Source organism: Lissotriton vulgaris, chromosome 11 (assembly GCF_964263255.1).
Source record: "Lissotriton vulgaris chromosome 11, aLisVul1.2, whole genome shotgun sequence".
NCBI classification, from domain to species: Eukaryota; Metazoa; Chordata; class Amphibia; order Caudata; family Salamandridae; genus Lissotriton; species Lissotriton vulgaris.
This window is the reverse complement of record NC_141699.1, coordinates 122,380,141-122,401,432: the sequence shown is the minus strand read 5'-3', so window position 1 is coordinate 122,401,432 and position 21,292 is coordinate 122,380,141. Positions and strand designations below refer to the sequence as shown.

At 46.8% G+C, this 21,292-nt stretch overlaps 1 protein-coding gene across 2 annotated transcripts in view; it reads right to left on the bottom strand.

Annotated features, from left to right (window-relative positions):
- Window positions 1-21,292, bottom strand: part of GCN1 (GCN1 activator of EIF2AK4) — a 746,722-nt gene that overhangs the window by 295,897 nt on the left and 429,533 nt on the right. For both annotated transcript variants that reach the window (XM_086942874.1, XM_086942875.1), the window contains exon 38: window positions 563-783. In XM_086942874.1, the coding sequence (XP_086799000.1) occupies window positions 563-783 (221 nt within the window). The remainder of the gene's footprint in view (window positions 1-562; window positions 784-21,292) is intronic.

Here is a 21,292-nt window from a genome sequence, read left to right as displayed (position 1 = left end):
CACTCCTTTACTCGATCACCTTTATTACCACCCCTGTGCAACCAGTCTTAACCACTCTTCAACCCAAGCCATATCTGAATCCCTGTACACAAGGTACACCAAATCCAAATCAGTAAAAGCCAATGACCTTATGAATTTCACACAAAATCTTTAATATTCAGCTTTACAGTTAAAACCATTTGAGCTGGAATGGTACTACAGCAGTCTTTAGACACCTCCAAATGACTCCTGCATTCTCATACACAAACAAACTGCAGGCATCCATTCAACCTTTTACTTTGAAATGAGGACACCAGCAGCAGAAACACTAACAACGTCCTTATTGTATCCACACAACACCAACTCTGCTTGCATGCACCCCCAGCTCTGTACTGCCATCCTCTGCTGTCCTCCCTATACAAACATAACATCAAAAACCTATCAATTAATGTAAAGTTTTACGTTAGAAGCGTCTCTTTATTAGGACAGGTTTGATTTTCACTCCACATATCCAACTGTCTAATCAGTTGTTGAGTCACAGATTCCAATTCAAGCCCCTCCCCTCATATTTACAGCTTCTTACCTTTTGGTCTGTTAGAGAGTACATGTTCCCAATGATCTGAGCTGCCATTTTCCTGGTGTCTGTGGAACGGTCTTGGAATGCTCTCTGAACAATGGGCATAATCAAGGCAAGAGATGGTGCATCAATGAAGTGAACAAATTTAGTGTCGAGCAGTGTCTGCAAACATTTATGAGTCTTCCTCGAAGGGTCAGTCAGAGCATCCAATAGAATAGGAGAAATGGCTAAAAAGTGAAAAAAAATGACATCCTTGATTAAAATGGAGTGCATACGTGTGTTTTTCATTACCGCACATATTTTCTTTTCAGCAATAACAAAATGTGTTATTTTAGGGGAGAGGATGTGGCCTAACGGCTAGAGGGGTCGACCTCAGAGCTGGGGAACCGGGTTTGAGTGTCGGCAGGGATGCTCAACACCCTGCAATTCTGTGCAAATCACTTAATTTCCCCTTGCCTAACGAAAATTAATGTGTTCGTCTGAAACGCAACTGGTGCCCATGTAATGCTCTCCGATACCTTCAGATCTAGTTCACACTATATAAAAGCAGCCCACTCCCCCCCCAAAAAAACGCTAACAATCGATTTACAGTTTATAGTGATGTAGATCACATGCTTTGCTCAGAATGCTGCAACTTGGTTTTCTCTGACGAAGTTCCCTAATATTTGGGGGAACTCGTGAATACCTACCCTGAATCCTAAAATGCACAAGACTGCAAACTCTACCTGAAATTGTGTTTTTCCCCCACTGTCATGTTTACTTGTAAGATTGAAGGTGTGAAGCAGTATAGCGTCTACACAAAGTAATGTAAAAATTGTACCTCTGATTGTACAATGTTACATCTGTCAAGTAAACTTACATTAGAGGTGGCGAGTAATGGGCAATTGAACTCACCGTTCTACAAGCTGTAAACTGGTTGTTCGAGGTAAGAAAAGCACTGCTTACCTGTAATAATAACTTTGCCGATTGAACACTTTTCTGGACTCTCATGCTGTGCATTATTCCGCCATCTAAAAAGGGAAACCGTTTCGGACCACCGGTTTGGTCCAGGTCTATTAATTTTTTCCTTTTGGGCATCGACCCGAAGGTGGGCTGTAGCAGCCCATCGTAAAGCCCACAATGCTCCATTTAGTGCATAGTGGTCATCTTCAGATACTACTCTCTACTGTGGTTTAAAAAGTAAGGTCCAGAACTCTAGGTTGGAGACTGACAAAGAAGAGAGAAGAGGCACAGAGCCAGAATCTTTTTCCATTTGGCACATGCGTAGCTGTAATCACATGCTTTATTTCACAAACTTGTGCTTCTTAGGGGGCCTAACTAACCACAGAATTATGCTTAGTGAATGTTGTAGGAAGCTGGCTCTCTATATGGTATATCTAAAAGAGATATACTGTGCAAAGAGTCCAGGAATTCCCTTATAAGTGAACAGGGGCTTGCTCTAGCAATCCCAAGGTGCGAGCCAGGGGGCAACTCTAAGGTACCCTCTGTGTGCATGTATTTATAAATCCAACACTGGCATCAGTGTGGGTTTAATACGAGATGTTTGAAACCAAACATCCCTATTTTAGTGAAATCATCATGTAGCTGGGGAACTCGTTTTCACCAGTGTCCAGCACATGTACTTAATATGGTTTCCGTGTTTACTTATAGTAGCAGCAACGGAACTGACCAGCAGAGTAGTATAATGCACTCTGCCTTAGGGCCGGCTTACCTATACTGCATGCAGTGTCTGCAGCACCAAGTTGTGTTTTCACTTCTGTCTGCACCATTACATTCAGCCTGCAGTAGCAGTCTGTATGTGTCTGGTGAGGGGTCCTTTAGTGTGGCAGAATCTGTGCTGCAGCCCTTAAGGACCCTCTTTAGCCTCTTTGCCCTATGTGCCAGAGATACCACTTATTAGGGACTTACAGGGAGGGCTAAAGGTATTGCCAACTGGGGTACAATTGCACCGTTTTGGGAAAGAGATTGGCACTTTGGACCTGGTTAGCAAGAACCCAGTGAACTTTCAGTGGAAATGACATCAAATAACATGTAAAAAGTGGTGGTGACCATGTCAAAAAGGAGCACTTTCCAACAAATGTTTGGCGAGCTGACCACATAGTGGCTTCTCAAACATCTGCTAATAGAATGCTCCTTTAGGTTGCTAATGTACGAGTTACTTACCTACGGTAACAATGTATCTGGTAGAGATGTTGTCTAGCCGCAGATTCCTTAACTTAGAATATCCCCAGGCGTCAGACTGGATCCGGAATTATTTTGCAGCAGCACCTCTGCGCGCCGCCACATGACCACGCCCTGACGTCGTCCGCATATGTGACGTTAGCAAGGTCATATAAGTCCCTCCTGGCGCGCTGTCAGATTTCTTCGGAGAAACCTTTCCGCTGCACAAAGCGGAGCCACCAACAAAAAACTGTGAAAGTATGGGAACAGTTTGCGAGGGATGAAAATCCGTGAATAAAGGAGGATGGTGGAAGACACCATCGTAAAAAACAGAATTAGACAGCCCCGCAAGCTAAGCGAAGAACCTTCCCCGAGTGCAACGGGGAAGAACATCTCAACAGACAGAAATAGACTGATTGTGCCTTGTAGAACTGTGCCGTCTAGTAAGAATGGAACACATTAAGAACAGTCCACCGTAGGAAGAGATGAAAAGACTGGCCTTTTCCCTCTAATAATGGAGGATGGAAACAGAGCACAACCAACCCTCAAAGAGGATGACCACGAGGAGACTAGGACCCCGAGTTAGTAGAGAAAAGACGGAAGGAAGGGAAGGTACCTGGAGAGGAAAACGAATCTCTTCGTGAAACAAAAGGCACCATATCACAGGAAAGAAGGACCTGAGTGGAAGTTAAGTGTATATGGAAACACTCAAGTCAAGTCAAGTCAAGTCATAAAATTTATATAGCGCACTACATACCCAGAGGGTTTCAAGGCGCTTAGGGAGGGGAGGAGGATTATTTGTCAAATATCCACGTTTTAAGTTGCTTTCTGAACGCTAGGTGATTCTGGGTGAGGCGAAGGTAAGCGGGGAGTGAGTTCCATGTTTTGGCAGCCAGGTATGAGAAGGATCTGCCTCCCATGGTGGTTTTGTTGATACGAGGGACAGTGGCGAATGCTTGGCTGGAAGAGCGAAGTTGGCGGGAGGGGGTGTAGAAGGACAGTCGAGAGTTGAGGCAATCTGGTCCGATGTCGTAGAGTGATTTGTGTGCGCGGGTAAGCAGTCGGAAAGTAATCCTCTTATTGACGGGTAGCCAGTGGAGGTCTTTAAGGTGACCAGAGATGTGTTCGTTGCGTGGGATGTCTAATATGAGCCTGGCTGAGGCGTTTTGGATTCGTTGTAGTTTCTTCTGGAGTTTAGCGGTGGTACCTGCGTAGAGGGTGTTTCCGTAGTCCAGTCGGCTCGTGACTAGAGCGTGGGTGACTGTTTTCCTTGTTTCGGAGGGGATCCAGCAAAATGTTTTTCTGAGCATGCGAAGGATGTTAAAGCAGGAAGAGGATACGGCGCTGACTTGTCTGTTCATTGAGAGTGAAGAATCCAGGATGACGCCAAGGTTCCGTGCGTGGTCTGTCGGGATGGGTGCATTTCCGAGGGCTTCCGGCCACCAGGAGTTGTCCCATGCAGAGGGGGATTTACCTAAGATGAGGACTTCTGTTTTGTCTGAGTTCAGTTTCAGACGGCTTTGTTTCATCCATTCGGCGACTTCTTTCATTCCTTCGTGTAGGTTAGTTTTGGCGGTGCTGGGGTCCTTGGTGAGAGATAGGATCAGTTGAGTGTCATCCGCGTAAGAGATGATGTTGAGGTTGTGTTGGCGGGCGATGGCCGCGAGGGGGCTCATGTATACGTTGAAGAGGGTGGGGCTGAGTGAGGATCCTTGTGGTACGCCGCAGATGATTTCAGAGGCTTCGGACTTGAATGGTGGGAGGCGGACTCTCTGGGTTCTTCCGGAGAGGAACGAGGTGATCCATTCCAGTGCCTTTCCTTGGATACCGATGTTTCTGAGGCGTTGTAAAAGGGTGCTGTGGCAGACTGTGTCGAAGGCTGCAGAGAGGTCGAGGAGGATGAGGGCGACTGTGTCTCCATTGTCCAGTAGAGTTCGAATGTCGTCTGTTGCTGCGATGAGGGCGGTCTCAGTGCTGTGTTTTGCTCGGAAGCCGGACTGTGAGGAGTCGAGGGATTTGTTGGCTTCGAGGAAGGCGGCGAGCTGGTTGTTGACAGCTTTCTCGATGACTTTGGCCGGGAATGGAAGAAGCGAGATGGGGCGGTAGTTTTTGAGTTCGGTGGGGTCTGCTGTTGGTTTTTTCAGAAGGGCGGTGAGTTCAGCGTGTTTCCAGTCTTCTGGGAAGGTAGCGGAGGTGAAGGAGCAGTTGATGACGTCTCGGAGGTGCGGAGCTATGACGGAGTCTGCTTTGTTGAAGATGTGGTGAGGGCATGGGTCTGTGGGGGATCCAGAGTGGATGGAATTCATCAGGCGGATGGTGTCCTCAGTGGAGATTGGGTTCCAGGCGTTAAGGGTGTTAACGGGGGGAAGATAGTCAGCTGATGGTAGGGTGGGTTGGCTTCCGGGTTGGTTGTCAAAGCTGTTGTGGATGTCAGCAATTTTGTTGTGGAAGAAAGAGGCTAGGGAGTCGCAGAGGGTTTGAGAGGGGGTGATGTCGTTGGAGTTGGCCGAGGGGTTGGAAAATTCCTTGACGATGTTGAAAAGTTCCTTGCTGTTGTGGGCGTTGTTGTCGAGTCGATCCTTAAATGCTGTTTTCTTGGCTTTTCGGATCAGTTGGTGGTGAGTACGGATGGCGCTTTTGTAGGCGTCCTTGTTGCTGGTGGATGGGTCTTTTTTCCAGGCCTTTTCAAGGGAGCGGCATCGTTTCTTGGATTTCTTGAGGTCTTCGTTGAACCATGAGGCCTTCTTGATGCCAAGTTTGTGGTGGCGTTTTTTCAGTGGTGCTAAGGTGTCGGCGGTGTTGGATAACCAAAGGGTGAGGTTGGAGGCGGCTTCGTTGGCGTTAGAAGAGAGGGCTGGGGAGGTTTGAAGGAGCGAAGTGGAGATCTGCTCCGTGGTGATTTTGTTCCAGTTTCTTTGTAGAGTTGGTTGTGGGGTGATGAAGTCTGTGATGTCTTCACTGAATTTTGCGCGGGGTCCTGGTGGTCTGTAGAGGAGGGTGCCTCTGAGTGTGGTCTTGGGGTCGATGTGGATCTGGAAGTGAAGGTGTTCGGAGTTGGCGAGGTTGGCGTCAGAGCTGGTTGAGATGCGGATTGATTTCTTGTGGACGATAGCGATTCCTCCTCCTGAATGGTCGGTGCGGTCTTTGCGTGTAATCTTATAGTCATCAGGGATAGCGATGGCGATGTCAGGGGCGGAGGAGGCGTTCATCCATGTTTCCGTTAGGAATGCGACGTCTGGAGAGATGGTGTCTAGTAGGTTCCAAAGGTCAATGGCGTGCCTGTGGACCGAGCGGGTGTTGAGAAGGATGCATTCTAGGTGGTTGGGGTCGGGAATCTGTGGTGTGGTCGGAGCGGAGACGTTGTTGGTGCCGCTGAATTTGCAGGAGAGGCAGGAGAACGGTCCATGGGTGCGTCCAGGAGCGGCTTGGACGCAGTTGGGGGCGCGACCGGGGTTAAGGGCTAGGAGGGCGGCGGAATCGTAGGTAATGCGGGGGGGCTGGGCTGCGCGAGGGGCAGGGGGACTGGCGCTGGGCGCGGTCCAGGCGCGGACGGGCGTAGACGGGCTTACCTTTGGCGCACCTTCGGCGTGTCCGTAGCACGTGGACGCTGCGCGTGGAACCATCTGACATTCATACACTTTGAGGGGGGGGGGGCGTGGGAGGGGCAGCAGGGAGGCGGGAGCGTTGCGAGGAGGAAGGGCTCTGACCAACAACAACAAACAAAATGGAGGTAGAGACAAGTCGAGTGAGGCTGGGGCACAGGAAAAGGTCACAGGCGCTTTAAATATGCTGATAAAGATTGAAGTAACCAGGTAGAGCGCAGCTCCGTTTCCGTCGCGCTAATTAAATGGCCTGAATTATGTTGCGCTGCAGAATGCCTGAAACGTGCCACACACAGAGCGGACTGAGCAGTAAATCACTAGCGCTGAGACAGATTCACAGTTACAAGCGCTAATGCAGGTTAACAAATCGCCAATTACAAATCACGAGTGCTAATGCAGAAAGCAAATCACGAAAGTAAATGCACAGGTACACAGAGGTTTGAGGAGAGGGTAACGATACCGTCAGGAGCCAGGGAGCGTGGGAGCGACCGTATCTGACGAAGTCAGGGCGGTCACAGCTGGAAATCCTACGGGGTCTACAGTAAGGGTCAGTGGGTGGGAGGGGCAGCAGGGAGGCGGGAGCGTTGCGAGGAGGAAGGGCTCTGACCAACAACAACAAACAAAATGGAGGTAGAGACAAGTCGAGTGAGGCTGGGGCACAGGAAAAGGTCACAGGCGCTTTAAATATGCTGATAAAGATTGAAGTAACCAGGTAGAGCGCAGCTCCGTTTCCGTCGCGCTAATTAAATGGCCTGAATTATGTTGCGCTGCAGAATGCCTGAAACGTGCCACACACAGAGCGGACTGAGCAGTAAATCACTAGCGCTGAGACAGATTCACAGTTACAAGCGCTAATGCAGGTTAACAAATCGCCAATTACAAATCACGAGTGCTAATGCAGAAAGCAAATCACGAAAGTAAATGCACAGGTACACAGAGGTTTGAGGAGAGGGTAACGATACCGTTGAGGTAATATAAATTTTATGGTCATGTTGTGTTCCCTAGCGAGTACCCCACCGACTCCATGTACGAGTTAAAAGTGCATGTAACTTCCCTCCTGTACCAGCTATGAAGACGCAAATACATTTGCGTCCAACGTTAACTTGTCCTCTTTCAGACCCACCATGAATGGGTTTGATGGTCCGTTCCTAAGTATGCTATGCCAACGTCTTTTTGAAGTGTACTCCTACGTTTTTCAGCCTGGCTGAAAGTAGGCCCTGAATCTCTGCCACCGAGCCTCTTTTCTGGCTTCTGACTGCGAGGGCCTCTGCCCAAGCAGCCCCCGTACCCGTGAACTCTGACTTACTTCTAGCGCGGCCCTCCGTGCTCAGCTCAGCCTGCTGCCTGCCAAGATTGACTATAACCTTCGAGTTATCTGTTTTCCTCCCCGAAGATACATTCCAGCCTGCTAGCTTCAGTAAACATCCTTCCTCAGCTACAGGGCTAAAGGGCCGACCTGTCTTTATGCAAGTAATTCATAGCCTCTGTTGCCATGCTTCCATGGAAGGCCCCATGCCCCCACGCTTCTCATACAGACACTCAGGCGCTTATACACGCACTCACAGCAAGTATAGAATAGCTTCTGCTCTAGAGACCTTTCTGCCCAGATAGCTTAGTTCCTAAACATCAGATATCGGATATGATAGAAGCACAAGTTGATCTGACATGCCAGACTTCTGTCTCTTTCCGCCAGTGTAAATGTCAAGTCCCCTGCACCCCGTCTATCACACGTCATGCAGCTGCGCGCGCATCCAAGCTTCCGATTTCCGCTGACATTGCAACATTCTGTTAGCACCACCCCTTGGTGCCACCCACTTGCGTCACCTATCAGTGACGTTTCTAGCACACACGCCTAGTTTACGCCTCTTGATGATGTACTAGCACCACGTGTATACTGTTATCTTGTCTTCTCTCAGCTGTTACGCCTCTTACATTGAACATTATGATGTAAATCAAGTATATAAGCTATGTATTGTCAATAAACAACGGCGCGCTCATCTATCCCTTCTGACATCCTGTGTGGTGGTCAGAACATGATATCCTGATTCCTTTATGAGGAATAAAACCCTTAGAAACTCTTACACCACGGACTCTGTTTTCCTTCATTTCGATTGAGTTATTATTGATTAAGTACTTACCTGCATAGAAATTAAGAGAGTAAATTAATTATTTACATCATTTTGGCGCCCGAATAGGGACCCCTCCCCCACCTCACGCGCCGGAAGGTGCGTTGCAATCCGTGTCCCCTGCCATCAGTTAGACGGACAACACGTGTACTGACAGGATTTCCTGCATCCCCCTCTGACACACGGAGGTGACGAAGACTGCGATCAGTGCCCAGACGAGGCGGTGAGGAGTGCGGAGGATCCCGACCAGAGCCCAGCCGAAGGAAGCAAGGTCCGAGGTGTGAAGAGGCCCACCAGTTTTCCGAAGTTTTCCGAAGTTTTCCGAAGTTTTCCGAAGTTTTCCGAAGTTCCGAGTCGAGTCCAGTCGAGTTTTCCGAGGCCTTCTGTTTTCCGTGCTTCCCGGTGAGTACCATTGCTGGGTCGTATCTAGACGGGTTTGGGTACGCAAGTCCGGTCTGCACTGTTTTTAGGCAGTGTATCTGTACTGTTTAGCAGTATATAAAGTATTCCGAATTTCTGCACTGTTACAGCAGTGTATCTGTATCGTTGAGCGGTACATTCAGAGTAGGGGGGAAGTTAGCTATGTCTTTAAATGTTTCATGTGATTAATGTCGTGGTATGAATGTGATTGTTCTTGTGTATTATTGTGTTTGTTTGTTTAAATAGTTACAGGCGAAATTAAGTATTAAGGATCAAGCATTTCAGTATCAAGTAGGCACAATGCCGTTTTTTAACAAATTAAAGCAGATAGGAACTAGGAAAGGGATGTTAGAGGAAGAGATTCCAATCCCCCCTAGGGACACTCCAGGTAATTTCATGTATAATAAGCATGGCATAGACGCCATCTTGTATCTAGAGTTATGGACAGATTATACCAAGCACCTAGAGGAGAGATACCGATGGCCAGTTAACGGAACATGGGATGCCGAGTGCATCATAAAGGTAGAAGAAATATTACGGAAAAAGAAAGCTAGACAATCTCAGAAAGACGCCATAGAATTTTGGCGTAAGGAATCACGTAAGCGTGCTGATAGAGCACTCCGTAGAGAAGACAGGCTTAAAGAATCAGAAAAGGCCCAAGAAAACGAATTAGTTACTGAGGGAATTCGAGTAAAAGTAGAACAAATAGATCGTATCCTAAATGGCAAAGTGAACAACATGTATCTTTTGGCCGATGGTACCCCTGACGCCATTTCAGAAATACCGAAAAATTTGCCGTCACCATTAGTTCCAACTAAAGTAATGCATAAGACTACTAAAGACATATTCCTAAATTCATATCTCGAAGATGTAGCGCCAGCTTACACCAATCTGCCTGTTCGTGCCCTGCCTACTGACAGGGCCGGGGGTGGTATTGCCCCCCAAGATCACTCTCAGCCGACACCGAAAAAGACTAGTCCCGTTCCGCCAGCTCCGCCACTTCCCTCACCTAAAACTGATCTGCCGAAACCACTTCAATCAGATCCTACTAAAAGACAAATTCAGATACTGACTACACACAGAGATAATGCCCAAGTTTCCGCTTCAGGAGGTGCGACCGCGGGTCTCCAGACCCCGCCACCGACTCACAGATTAAATCTCAGAGGTATGCAGAGTCCTTTTACGCACAGATCCCCCCGTTCTTCTAATTCATCCCGTCTTGATGCACTAAAAGAAAATATGTCAGTTTGTAGATATGATCCAGAACCTGGACAGGACGACTTAATGATATTAGCGTCTTTACGGTTAAGATCTGCTACTGATAGTTTGTTATGTTATGCAGGAATGAAGGAGCACCTAGATAGAATATATGAGTTCGTTCAAACGGGAAAGGACCCCGACAGTATTAAGGATGCCCTGGAGAAACAGAAAGTTACCATGCAAGCACTGATACTACGATTTTTCATAAATTGTCTAATAAGAGAACGAGACAGGCCCGGAACAGAGCAGAGTGAATTGGATGCATTGAACAAGTGGGGTCAAAATATAGCCGATGGAAAACATGACAGACAAAATTGCATAGAGGCCATGTATAAAAAGATTAAGAAAGCAGTGATAGCAGTACACGAGAAAGAGAAAGAAAAGGCTCCCTCCGAGGAGGAAGAAGAATCTGAAGAACTAGAACCGACTACAAGCACTATAGCATATGTAGGTAAGGGAACTTATCTTAGGAAGGGTATCCGTCCAGAAAGCAAGAGAGTTTTCTTCTCTGCCTTAACGAATCCGAATTCTGCTGAACATCAGTTCCAGGAAACTGATAAACGGCTTCGAGATCGAGTTGGGTACCATGTACTCAATTCTATGGATGAACAAGAATTAGCCCGATCAGCGGTATCATGGGCCGAAAATGCAGACATATATAATGATGACACCGTAGCACAGACATTTCTGAACCTCTCCCCCGACGAACAGAAATTAGCAGGTATATATATGATTCAGCACCTTCTCATTAAGTACAGAAAACATTATTCCGATCCAGGTCCCTTACATGAGACACTAGAAGCACTACTGATGGATAGATGGAGAGGCCTAAGCACTAAATTAGTCCAAATAATTCTAGAACAACGACGCAGATATGACACCTTTGTAAGTCCTGAATATGTTCCCGCCCCACCTCCAGAAAGGAAAATGTACCATATGCAGTGCGGGGGTGGTATTGAAAGTCAGAACCCCTTGCGAGAAGTGCACCCTGTTATGGGTGAGGATAAAATTTTGAAACGCGTGTATGTACACACGCCTCTAACTAAATTAGAACTGTTAGAAATGAAGAAATTAGTACCGTGCCATGATAAAGACCCTGCAGGTTTTCATAGAGAGCTCAAAGACATGTTACTGATGGGGGACTACACATATGATGATATCATGAAAATGTTGAAAGTATTATTGCCTACGGGTATATTCGAGAAATTAAAGGAAAAGGACTGGGAGGTGGGAGACGCAAAGATTGCCTGGGCAGAAATAGAGGATGAAGAAAAGAAACGGGTTCCAGGGTTAGGCCTTGGGGACAAAACTAAAGCATTACCAGGTTTAATAGTACAGGTCCTGCCCAGATTATTGACAACTAGAAAGGAGGATTGGGATGCAATCTCGTCCTGTAAACAGAAACATGATGAAGATACTAGCGACTTTTATTCAAGATTCGAGAAATGTTTTATTATCAATAGTGGCCTCCAGCCAAGTAGCGAGTCGTACCCACATCTTTTTGTATCAAAGTTAGTCGAGAATTCCCTACCGTTAGTTAAAAATAGAGTGTATAAAGTCGAGAGTACATGGCAAGCAAATACGCCATCCCAGATGTTACAAATGTTACAATATCACCAGAATAGAATTAGGGAAGAACAAGATCAGGAACAGAAGCGCATGAAAGACACGAAAATGAAAATGTTAGTAGCCCAGACGGTCCCATCCGACAGTCACAGGAAAGGTACGACCCAGACAAGTCACGCTGCAGCTCCTGTTAAAGGGACATGCAATTATTGCAAGCAGCCAGGTCACTACGTACACGAATGTGCAGTTCTGAAACATAACATAGCGACAGGTAAAACTAAAGAGAGACCGCATCCGCCTAGACAAGACCATAACCAGCATCAGTCTACACAGAATACACAGCCCATGCATGCATCCGCACAGACAGCACAGACCGTAGCAGTACCACAGCCACAGCCCATTGCTGCAACTCAGCAAGTCTCACAACAGATGTACCAGTATGCCCAGTCTGCTTACCCCGAATATTCCCGATATACATGAAACAGCCTAGAGAGGGAAGGTGGCTTGCCTCTTATCGAGATTCCTGTAGATCAAGAAGGTCCTTATGTACACAGTCAAGTATTGGGGAAAGATAGAAAGTTTTTAATTGACACAGGGGCAAGTCGCACTACAATAAGTCATGACGAAGTTCCAGGGGCACCCCTCTCAGGCTCACAAAATGTTTCCCTTGGTTTTTCAGGACAACCTATTGTAAATGAAGTCTCAGAACCAGTTCCCCTGGCTGTGGGTCCATTATCACGCGTTACAGACCTGTTACTAACAAAATCATGTCCGGAAAATCTGTTAGGAATTAAAACACTGAAGGCTCTAGGGGCTATAATATGCTGCTCCCCGGAGGGAGTTAGACTCTTTCTGCGGGATTTCAAGGGTCATTACGTCCTTCGTGAGTTTGACGTCAGATTGAAAAATGTACCTGATTACTTGTGGGCAAAAGGCCCAACTGATGTAGGATGTATGCACATTACACCATACCGCGTTACCCTCAAGGCAGGTGTTGTATTACCCAGAATCAGACAATACAAGTTACCACCCGATGCTGTAGCGGCTTTACTGAAAATCATTGAAGAGCTCATTGCCCAAGGAGTGGTCGTCGAGACCGACTCCAATATCTGTAACTCACCCATCATTCCGATTCTTAAACGTACTGATCCCAATGCACCGCCAGTATATCGGCTGGTGATTGATCTTCGAGAATTGAATAAATGCATTATCCCACAGTATCCTGTGGTCCCCGATATATCATCTCTCTTGACTGCTATTGATTCAGAAGCAACGTTCTTTACTGTAATTGATCTCAAGAACGCCTTCTTCAGCGTGCCTATTGATCCAGAGAGCCAATATCTCTTCGGATTCTGTTTAAATGGACGCAGTTTCAAATTTTCGCGCGCACCTCAAGGATTCACAGAAAGCCCCAGCATCTATAGTCAAGCACTGAAAAGACAACTAGATTGTATTCAAATGCCAGTTAACACCGCTTTACTACAATACGTCGATGATCTGCTGATCACCGCACGAAGTGAGCCCGAATGTGAGAAAGCATCACTGACAGTTTTACATTTCCTGGCCGACAAGGGACACAAGGTGTCTCCTTCGAAGCTACAATTCTGTGTTCAGCAAGTTGTGTACTTGGGTCACTTGCTGTCCAAAGTGGGGAGACAGCTCACTCCCGATCGCATTCAGTTAATTGTGAACATGCCGCAACCCAAGACACAAAAGGAAGTGCGGGCCTTCATAGGCCTCACCTCGTACTGCAGACAATGGATTCCCCAGTATGCATTTCTAGCTAAACCACTCATCCAGTTAACGACACAGGAGGCAGCGACTTCGACTGTCCTCCCTTGGACTCAGGAACACACACAAGCTTTTGAAGAATTAAAGAAAGTTTTATGCCAAGCACCAGTTTTAGCGACACCATGTTACAGCAAACCGTTTACACTTTTTGTTACAGAACGTGATGGCACAGCGTTGTCTGTCCTCACTCAAGACCAAGCAGGTTCACATAAGCCTTGTGCTTATTTTTCTAGTACATTGGATTCAGTAGCTCAAGCACTCCCTGCGTGCTTAAAGTCAGTAGCAGCAACAGCGTTAGCAATAAGACAAAGTGATTCAATTGTTTTAGGTCATCAGTTAACAGTTCAAGTACCACATTCTGTAGAGGTTTTGTTAAACAGAACCCAGACTCAACACTTAACTATAGCACGACTGACAGGTTATGAATTAACACTATTCCAGCCACACATAGAAATCAGACGTTGCAGCATCCTGAACCCCGCAACACTGTTACCTACAGTTATGACAGATCCAGCTCCGCATGATTGTATAGAAATAATTAATGCAGTAACTAAGCCTAGACGAGACTTAACAGATGTCCCATTGACAAATCCAGACCTGACACTTTATGTGGACGGTTCATGCATGAGAACAAGTACAGGAGAATTAGTGGCCGCGTACGCCGTGACCACTGAAACTGAAATTAAAGAAACACATCGTATTGACACCCTGTCTGCTCAAGCAGCAGAGCTCATCGCTCTGACTCGAGCCTGTATTCTAGCCAAGAACAGAAATGTTAACATATACACAGATTCCCGCTATGCCTTCGGAGTTGTACACGACTTCGGAGTCCTCTGGCAAGAACGAGGTTTTCTGACTTCCCATGGGGCCAAGATACAACATGGCCCCCTCATTCAAGCACTGTTAGAAGCAATACATTTGCCCTCGGGCATATCAGTCATGAAGTGTAAGGCACATACTAAAGTCACAGATTCTGTTTCCCAGGGTAACGACCTGGCAGACCAGACAGCAAAACATACAGCATTGACTTACACCCAGACTACTGATGTGACAAAGACAATAGTCCAGACCCAGTGTATGGCAGTTAGAGATCCCGCCCTAGATGTAATTGATATCCAGACACATGCTACTCCAGAGGAGATAAAGAAATGGACTGAACTAGGAGGGATTCAGACAGATCAAGGTTGGGTGACGAAGGGAAAATCTATATGGTTTCTCCCCGACTCAATGGTTCAAGTCATGATAAATACAGCACATAGTCCTGCCCATCTTGGAGAGAAAGCCATGTTAGACAGTTTACAGAATCTCTGGTACAACAAACACTTACGAGCAGCAGCAAAACAGAAAGTGCGTACTTGCATGATCTGTTGTCAGTTCAATCCAGGTAAAAGCGTCCCTGTTGAGCAAGGTGGATTTCATCCTCCCGATCACCCTTTTGAAGTCCTCCAGATGGATTATATCCAGATGAATAGCTGTAGAGGATTTAAGTATGTCCTTGTAATTGTTTGTGCTCTGTCCCGCTGGACCGAAGCATACCCAGTTCCAGACTACACTGCTCCGACCACTGCCAGACAGTTGGTTCGTGAATTCTTCCCACGGTACGGTTTGCCCCGTGTCGTGTATTCAGACAACGGACAGCCGTTCTCGTCCGAGCTGATGAGACAAGTTTCCCTCTTGCTAGGATATCAGTGGAGGTTCCACTGTGTCCGACATCCCGAAGCAGCTGGCCTTGTAGAAAGGCATAATCAGACACTAAAAATCCGTCTTGCCAAGATCTGTCAGGAAAAAGGGGTCGACTGGATAGTCGCCCTGCCCGTGGCACTATTCTACATGAGGATGGTCGCCCACTCGAGATCAGGGCTATCCCCGTACGAAGTGGTCTTTGGCAGACCGCCGAATATGTGGGGGACGCCCGTTCCGAAAAAGATCACTGATATTGATTGTAACATGTTGACAGATTACCTTGCCTCCTTGATGTCTGCACTCCAATCATGTCGTTCACAGGTTGCCGCAGCCTTCCCTGACAACACCGATGTAAAGGCGCATGAGGTCCGCCCAGGTGACCTGGTAGTCGTCCGGAATTTCGACCGGAAAAGTCCGCTGGAGCCCCGCTGGAAGTCTCCAAAGACCGTTCTGCTTACCACTAGGACCGCCGTGAAAATCGAGGGGAGAAAGGGGTGGGTCCACACGAGTCACATCAAACTATGCAATGAACTAAAAAACGGACTGAAACAGGACTCTGACTCGTCCACCCCCACCAAAGACTGTGTTGAAGCACAAGACGTTACTGTGCCTAAAAGAGAAAAGACTCCTCAAGAACTTTACCGAATGAAGCTTCGATCTAGCAAGTCAGACAGTTTAATTGTTTAAGTCCTCCCTTAGGTGAATCGGTTAAATAGTTTCTGACATGTATCCCCTAGATCGAGTTAGAGAGAGAGAGGAAAAGAGAAGAACATATTGCAAATCACTTCGTAGTCACTGCATAGTGACACTAATAATCATGTTTATTCTGAGTATTCTAATTATTATTGCCAGCATTCTGCTTCCTATGTACTGGCCTATTTTCAGGCGTGAACAATCTGCTTACAATGTCTCTGCTGAACACACTTTTAGTGAACTTCCTGCACATGAACTCTCTTACAGACTTGCGCTGCGCAACAATACATTCATTAGTATGTTACACCATTCCCATCAGACAAATAATGCTACAGACTGTTGGATATGTGGCCGACTCCCTCCCTACCAGAATTACAAGGGAGCTCTGCCTCTCTTTCCGTACCCATTCACTCACAATGGCTCCTGTGGAGCATGGTTTAAAATAATTAATTCTTTAGATCCTGATATTGCTGTTTTCGATGGGGGCTGGGTTTGGGGAAACTTGAATTTAGTCCTGCTCAACGTCTGTTATCCTGATCAAGAAGGACTTCCCACTCGAATAGGAACTGATCTAGAAAATGAAGTATATGGATTAGGTAATTACACAATCAGCCTTATGATCCTCACTGTTGAATCTGAAACTGCTCCAGTTCTGCCCCATATGTTAGTACTACCAGTCACAGGTGAATTATGTGTTAGCAAGAAAGGTTCAGTACACGTAGGTCATAGTAAATGCACTACTGTGGTCGAGTTTAGTGACCATGGTAAATCGTCCTTTAAAGCTATCAGTCATTCCTACTTTGTTTGTGGTCATACCGCATACATACGTTTGCCTCCAGATTGGGATGGTACCTGTTACATTGCCTTCCTTCTGCCACCTGTTTTCCTAGCTCCTCCTGATTACCATAGAAATACGAATCTAGCACCGAATAGACCCAAAAGAGATATTCCCCTTGTCGACTACACAGAAACGGCATGGGAACAGTACACTGATTTCAATAAAGGATTCTTTTTCTTCCTAGGACCTGTCCAAAACAGTAAATTAATACGCAGATTAACGAGAACACTCGAAGCAGTAGTGAACGAAACTGCCTCCGCTCTAGGTAACTTAACAGAGGAGCAGTCTGCTATACGGACTGTTGTCCTTCAAAATCGTCTCGTGATTGACGTCATCTTGGCAGATAGAGGTGGAGCTTGTAAGGTCATCGGGTCAAGTTGCTGTGTTTTCATTCCACAAAACGCACCATCTGTCTATCAAGCTATCACCCGTTTACATAAAATTGCAAATCAGATACATCAGAATCCAGGCACCTGGACTTGGTCCGGTTGGTTCTGGACTACGTTAACAGCTTGGGGATGGAAGATCTTATCGTTCCTAGGCATTGGCCTTGTTATAGTATTCAGTTGTTGCCTGTGCCTGCAGTGTGGGCCAGCGATATGTGGACTGTGTGCCACATCCTGCATTGAGCATTCCAGTTGCCTCTCAAACAGTCAAAGAAAGAAAGACGAACATATAATGTTACAAGAACAAACTGATCGATTTATGAGGATCGATATATCATGAAGGGTCCGTAGGGAACAAGGAGGGAATGAGGTAATATAAATTTTATGGTCATGTTGTGTTCCCTAGCGAGTACCCCACCGACTCCATGTACGAGTTAAAAGTGCATGTAACTTCCCTCCTGTACCAGCTATGAAGACGCAAATACATTTGCGTCCAACGTTAACTTGTCCTCTTTCAGACCCACCATGAATGGGTTTGATGGTCCGTTCCTAAGTATGCTATGCCAACGTCTTTTTGAAGTGTACTCCTACGTTTTTCAGCCTGGCTGAAAGTAGGCCCTGAATCTCTGCCACCGAGCCTCTTTTCTGGCTTCTGACTGCGAGGGCCTCTGCCCAAGCAGCCCCCGTACCCGTGAACTCTGACTTACTTCTAGCGCGGCCCTCCGTGCTCAGCTCAGCCTGCTGCCTGCCAAGATTGACTATAACCTTCGAGTTATCTGTTTTCCTCCCCGAAGATACATTCCAGCCTGCTAGCTTCAGTAAACATCCTTCCTCAGCTACAGGGCTAAAGGGCCGACCTGTCTTTATGCAAGTAATTCATAGCCTCTGTTGCCATGCTTCCATGGAAGGCCCCATGCCCCCACGCTTCTCATACAGACACTCAGGCGCTTATACACGCACTCACAGCAAGTATAGAATAGCTTCTGCTCTAGAGACCTTTCTGCCCAGATAGCTTAGTTCCTAAACATCAGATATCGGATATGATAGAAGCACAAGTTGATCTGACATGCCAGACTTCTGTCTCTTTCCGCCAGTGTAAATGTCAAGTCCCCTGCACCCCGTCTATCACACGTCATGCAGCTGCGCGCGCATCCAAGCTTCCGATTTCCGCTGACATTGCAACATTCTGTTAGCACCACCCCTTGGTGCCACCCACTTGCGTCACCTATCAGTGACGTTTCTAGCACACACGCCTAGTTTACGCCTCTTGATGATGTACTAGCACCACGTGTATACTGTTATCTTGTCTTCTCTCAGCTGTTACGCCTCTTACATTGAACATTATGATGTAAATCAAGTATATAAGCTATGTATTGTCAATAAACAACGGCGCGCTCATCTATCCCTTCTGACATCCTGTGTGGTGGTCAGAACATGATATCCTGATTCCTTTATGAGGAATAAAACCCTTAGAAACTCTTACACCACGGACTCTGTTTTCCTTCATTTCGATTGAGTTATTATTGATTAAGTACTTACCTGCATAGAAATTAAGAGAGTAAATTAATTATTTACATCACCGTCAGGAGCCAGGGAGCGTGGGAGCGACCGTATCTGACGAAGTCAGGGCGGTCACAGCTGGAAATCCTACGGGGGCTACAGTAAGGGTCAGTGGGTGGGAGGGGCAGCAGGGAGGCGGGAGCGTTGCGAGGAGGAAGGGCTCTGACCAACAACAACAAACAAAATGGAGGTAGAGACAAGTCGAGTGAGGCTGGGGCACAGGAAAAGGTCACAGGCGCTTTAAATATGCTGATAAAGATTGAAGTAACCAGGTAGAGCGCAGCTCCGTTTCCGTCGCGCTAATTAAATGGCCAGAATTATGTTGCGCTGCAGAATGCCTGAAACGTGCCACACACAGAGCGGACTGAGCAGTAAATCACTAGCGCTGAGACAGATTCACAGTTACAAGCGCTAATGCAGGTTAACAAATCGCCAATTACAAATCACGAGTGCTAATGCAGAAAGCAAATCACGAAAGTAAATGCACAGGTACACAGAGGTTTGAGGAGAGGGTAACGATACCGTCAGGAGCCAGGGAGCGTGGGAGCGACCGTATCTGACGAATAAACCCCCTTGAGAGATAACCCAATGGCAACTAAAGAGGCCAGTGGAGAACACCATTAGACAAGGTTCTCGCATAACGTGGAGGCTGGGTGGGCGTTAAGGAATCTGCGGCTAGACAACATCTCTACCAGATACATCGTTACCAAAGTAACTCGTACATCTGATAGAGACATCTAGCCGCAGATTCCTTAACTTAGAATAGATACCACAGCCATACCCCAAAAGGGAGGTGGGTCTGCGAAAGAACAACAGAAAGCGCCAAGCATCTGATCTGGCAATAGAGTGACGGATAAGGGTGAAAGTTGTGGCGGAACAGCCAGACAGCAACCCAAGCAGCTCCAAAGAGCAGAAAGAACAGGATAAAAGATATCCTCAAAATGCCAGAATGGCGCTATACCATACCAGTTTCAAAAATGACAGGTAGAACGGCATGAGCCCTATACCAGAGCAAAGAAAGAGGAAGAAGGACCACTCTCTGCTTAGTGGCGCAAGAGGAGTACACCGACCCAAGCTTTTAATGAACTTGAAGAGATGCAAACAGAGCCTAACGGACTAACCTATAGAAGGAAGTCGAAGGAGCCGGTGTCAAAAGCCCAACGGCAAGAGCTAGAACCTGAGCAATGCGTTGGGAATGGACAGCAGGACAAGAAACACGCCAAGTGCACACCCAACCCCAAAAAAGGTAATTAGGGGCAATTAGCATAAATTCTGAACCAGCTGAAGCAGGTAGAAATATGCAGCAGGCAACTGTCCATAGAGACCTTAAAGTGGCTTACACAAGAAGCATAAGAGTGCCCAACCGGCAGTATGAAGCCAAAGTGAGAAACAACCCACAATATAGACTTGCAGGCAGTAGTCAATGACCACTGCCATCAGAAGAACTGCCCGCAGACATAGCTTTAATAAGAGTAGGTGATAATTTGGAAAAAAGGCATATCCGAAGGAAGTGGCCAAAAACACCAAGTTAACGAATGGTGGGAAGAGTCTCAGAATCCGAGACCGACACTCCAGAAAAGATACGTACAGTGTTGAACACCAAAAAGGGAGCATATGTCAATTTGGGAAATCACTCCAGTAAGCGGAAACAAGGAGGAATCTATGGACAACTTGCAACAACTCAGAAAAGCTCCCCCACACATGGAGATATTGGTCCAGACCTCGCAGCCTCGACAAGAGGGGGCCACGTAGAAAGAGGAATACCAAGGCAACCGGCATGTATACAGAAATGTATAAACATGCAATATGTAGAGACAGAACTAGCCAGGAGCATGAACATGTCCATTCCGGATCTTACCTAGTCCAGTAAGGGCAGGTAGGAGCTGTTTTTGAAGAGGAGACCATGAAACCTCCCAAGGAGGTGAATGACCGTGGCGTAAGCAGATGGCACCAGGGAAAAACATAGAACACTGTACAATCGGACCACCAAGCGATAGAGCCCAAGCCATAGAGCCCACAGGAACCCCAGGCCCAGGTGAGATAAGCAAAGCTATATATTAGTGTACAAGTACCCCACATGGAGTATGCATACCCCAAACAATGGGGAACACCTCTTAGGGCAATAAGCTAAGCCAAGCCAAAGAGCGCAGTAACGAATCGAACTCGTGAACTTGAGTTCCGAGCCATATGGCATTACTGAGCTGAGCCACCAGCTCAATACCACAGTCAGAGGACCAGACACAGAAACCTATGGAACATGGCCACAGCAGGCCAACAGGCAGCTCAAAGTAAAACGCATTAAAGGGATGCCAATAAAAGGGTAATCACCCTTGATCACAGAAAAAGAAGACGTAAGGCTCACTGCCCATGTTAAACACAGCGCACATCTGAAGGATGCGAAATGAAAAAGTACCACCACGGAAGATAGTCTAAGAAGACCTAAGTGGGAGGATGAAAGCCCGCAAGGAGCCGGTGAACCGCCGACTCGGCGTGAGCATCAAACAGCAAAACCCCATCAAAGGGTAAGTCAACTAGTAGCTCCTGGATATTTATGGGGAAGACGCTATCTCGCAACAAAGCGTGACGCATTAAGGCAACAGAGCTCGCCATAGCTCGGTCCAAAGAATCTGCAGTATCTAAGGATGAGCAGA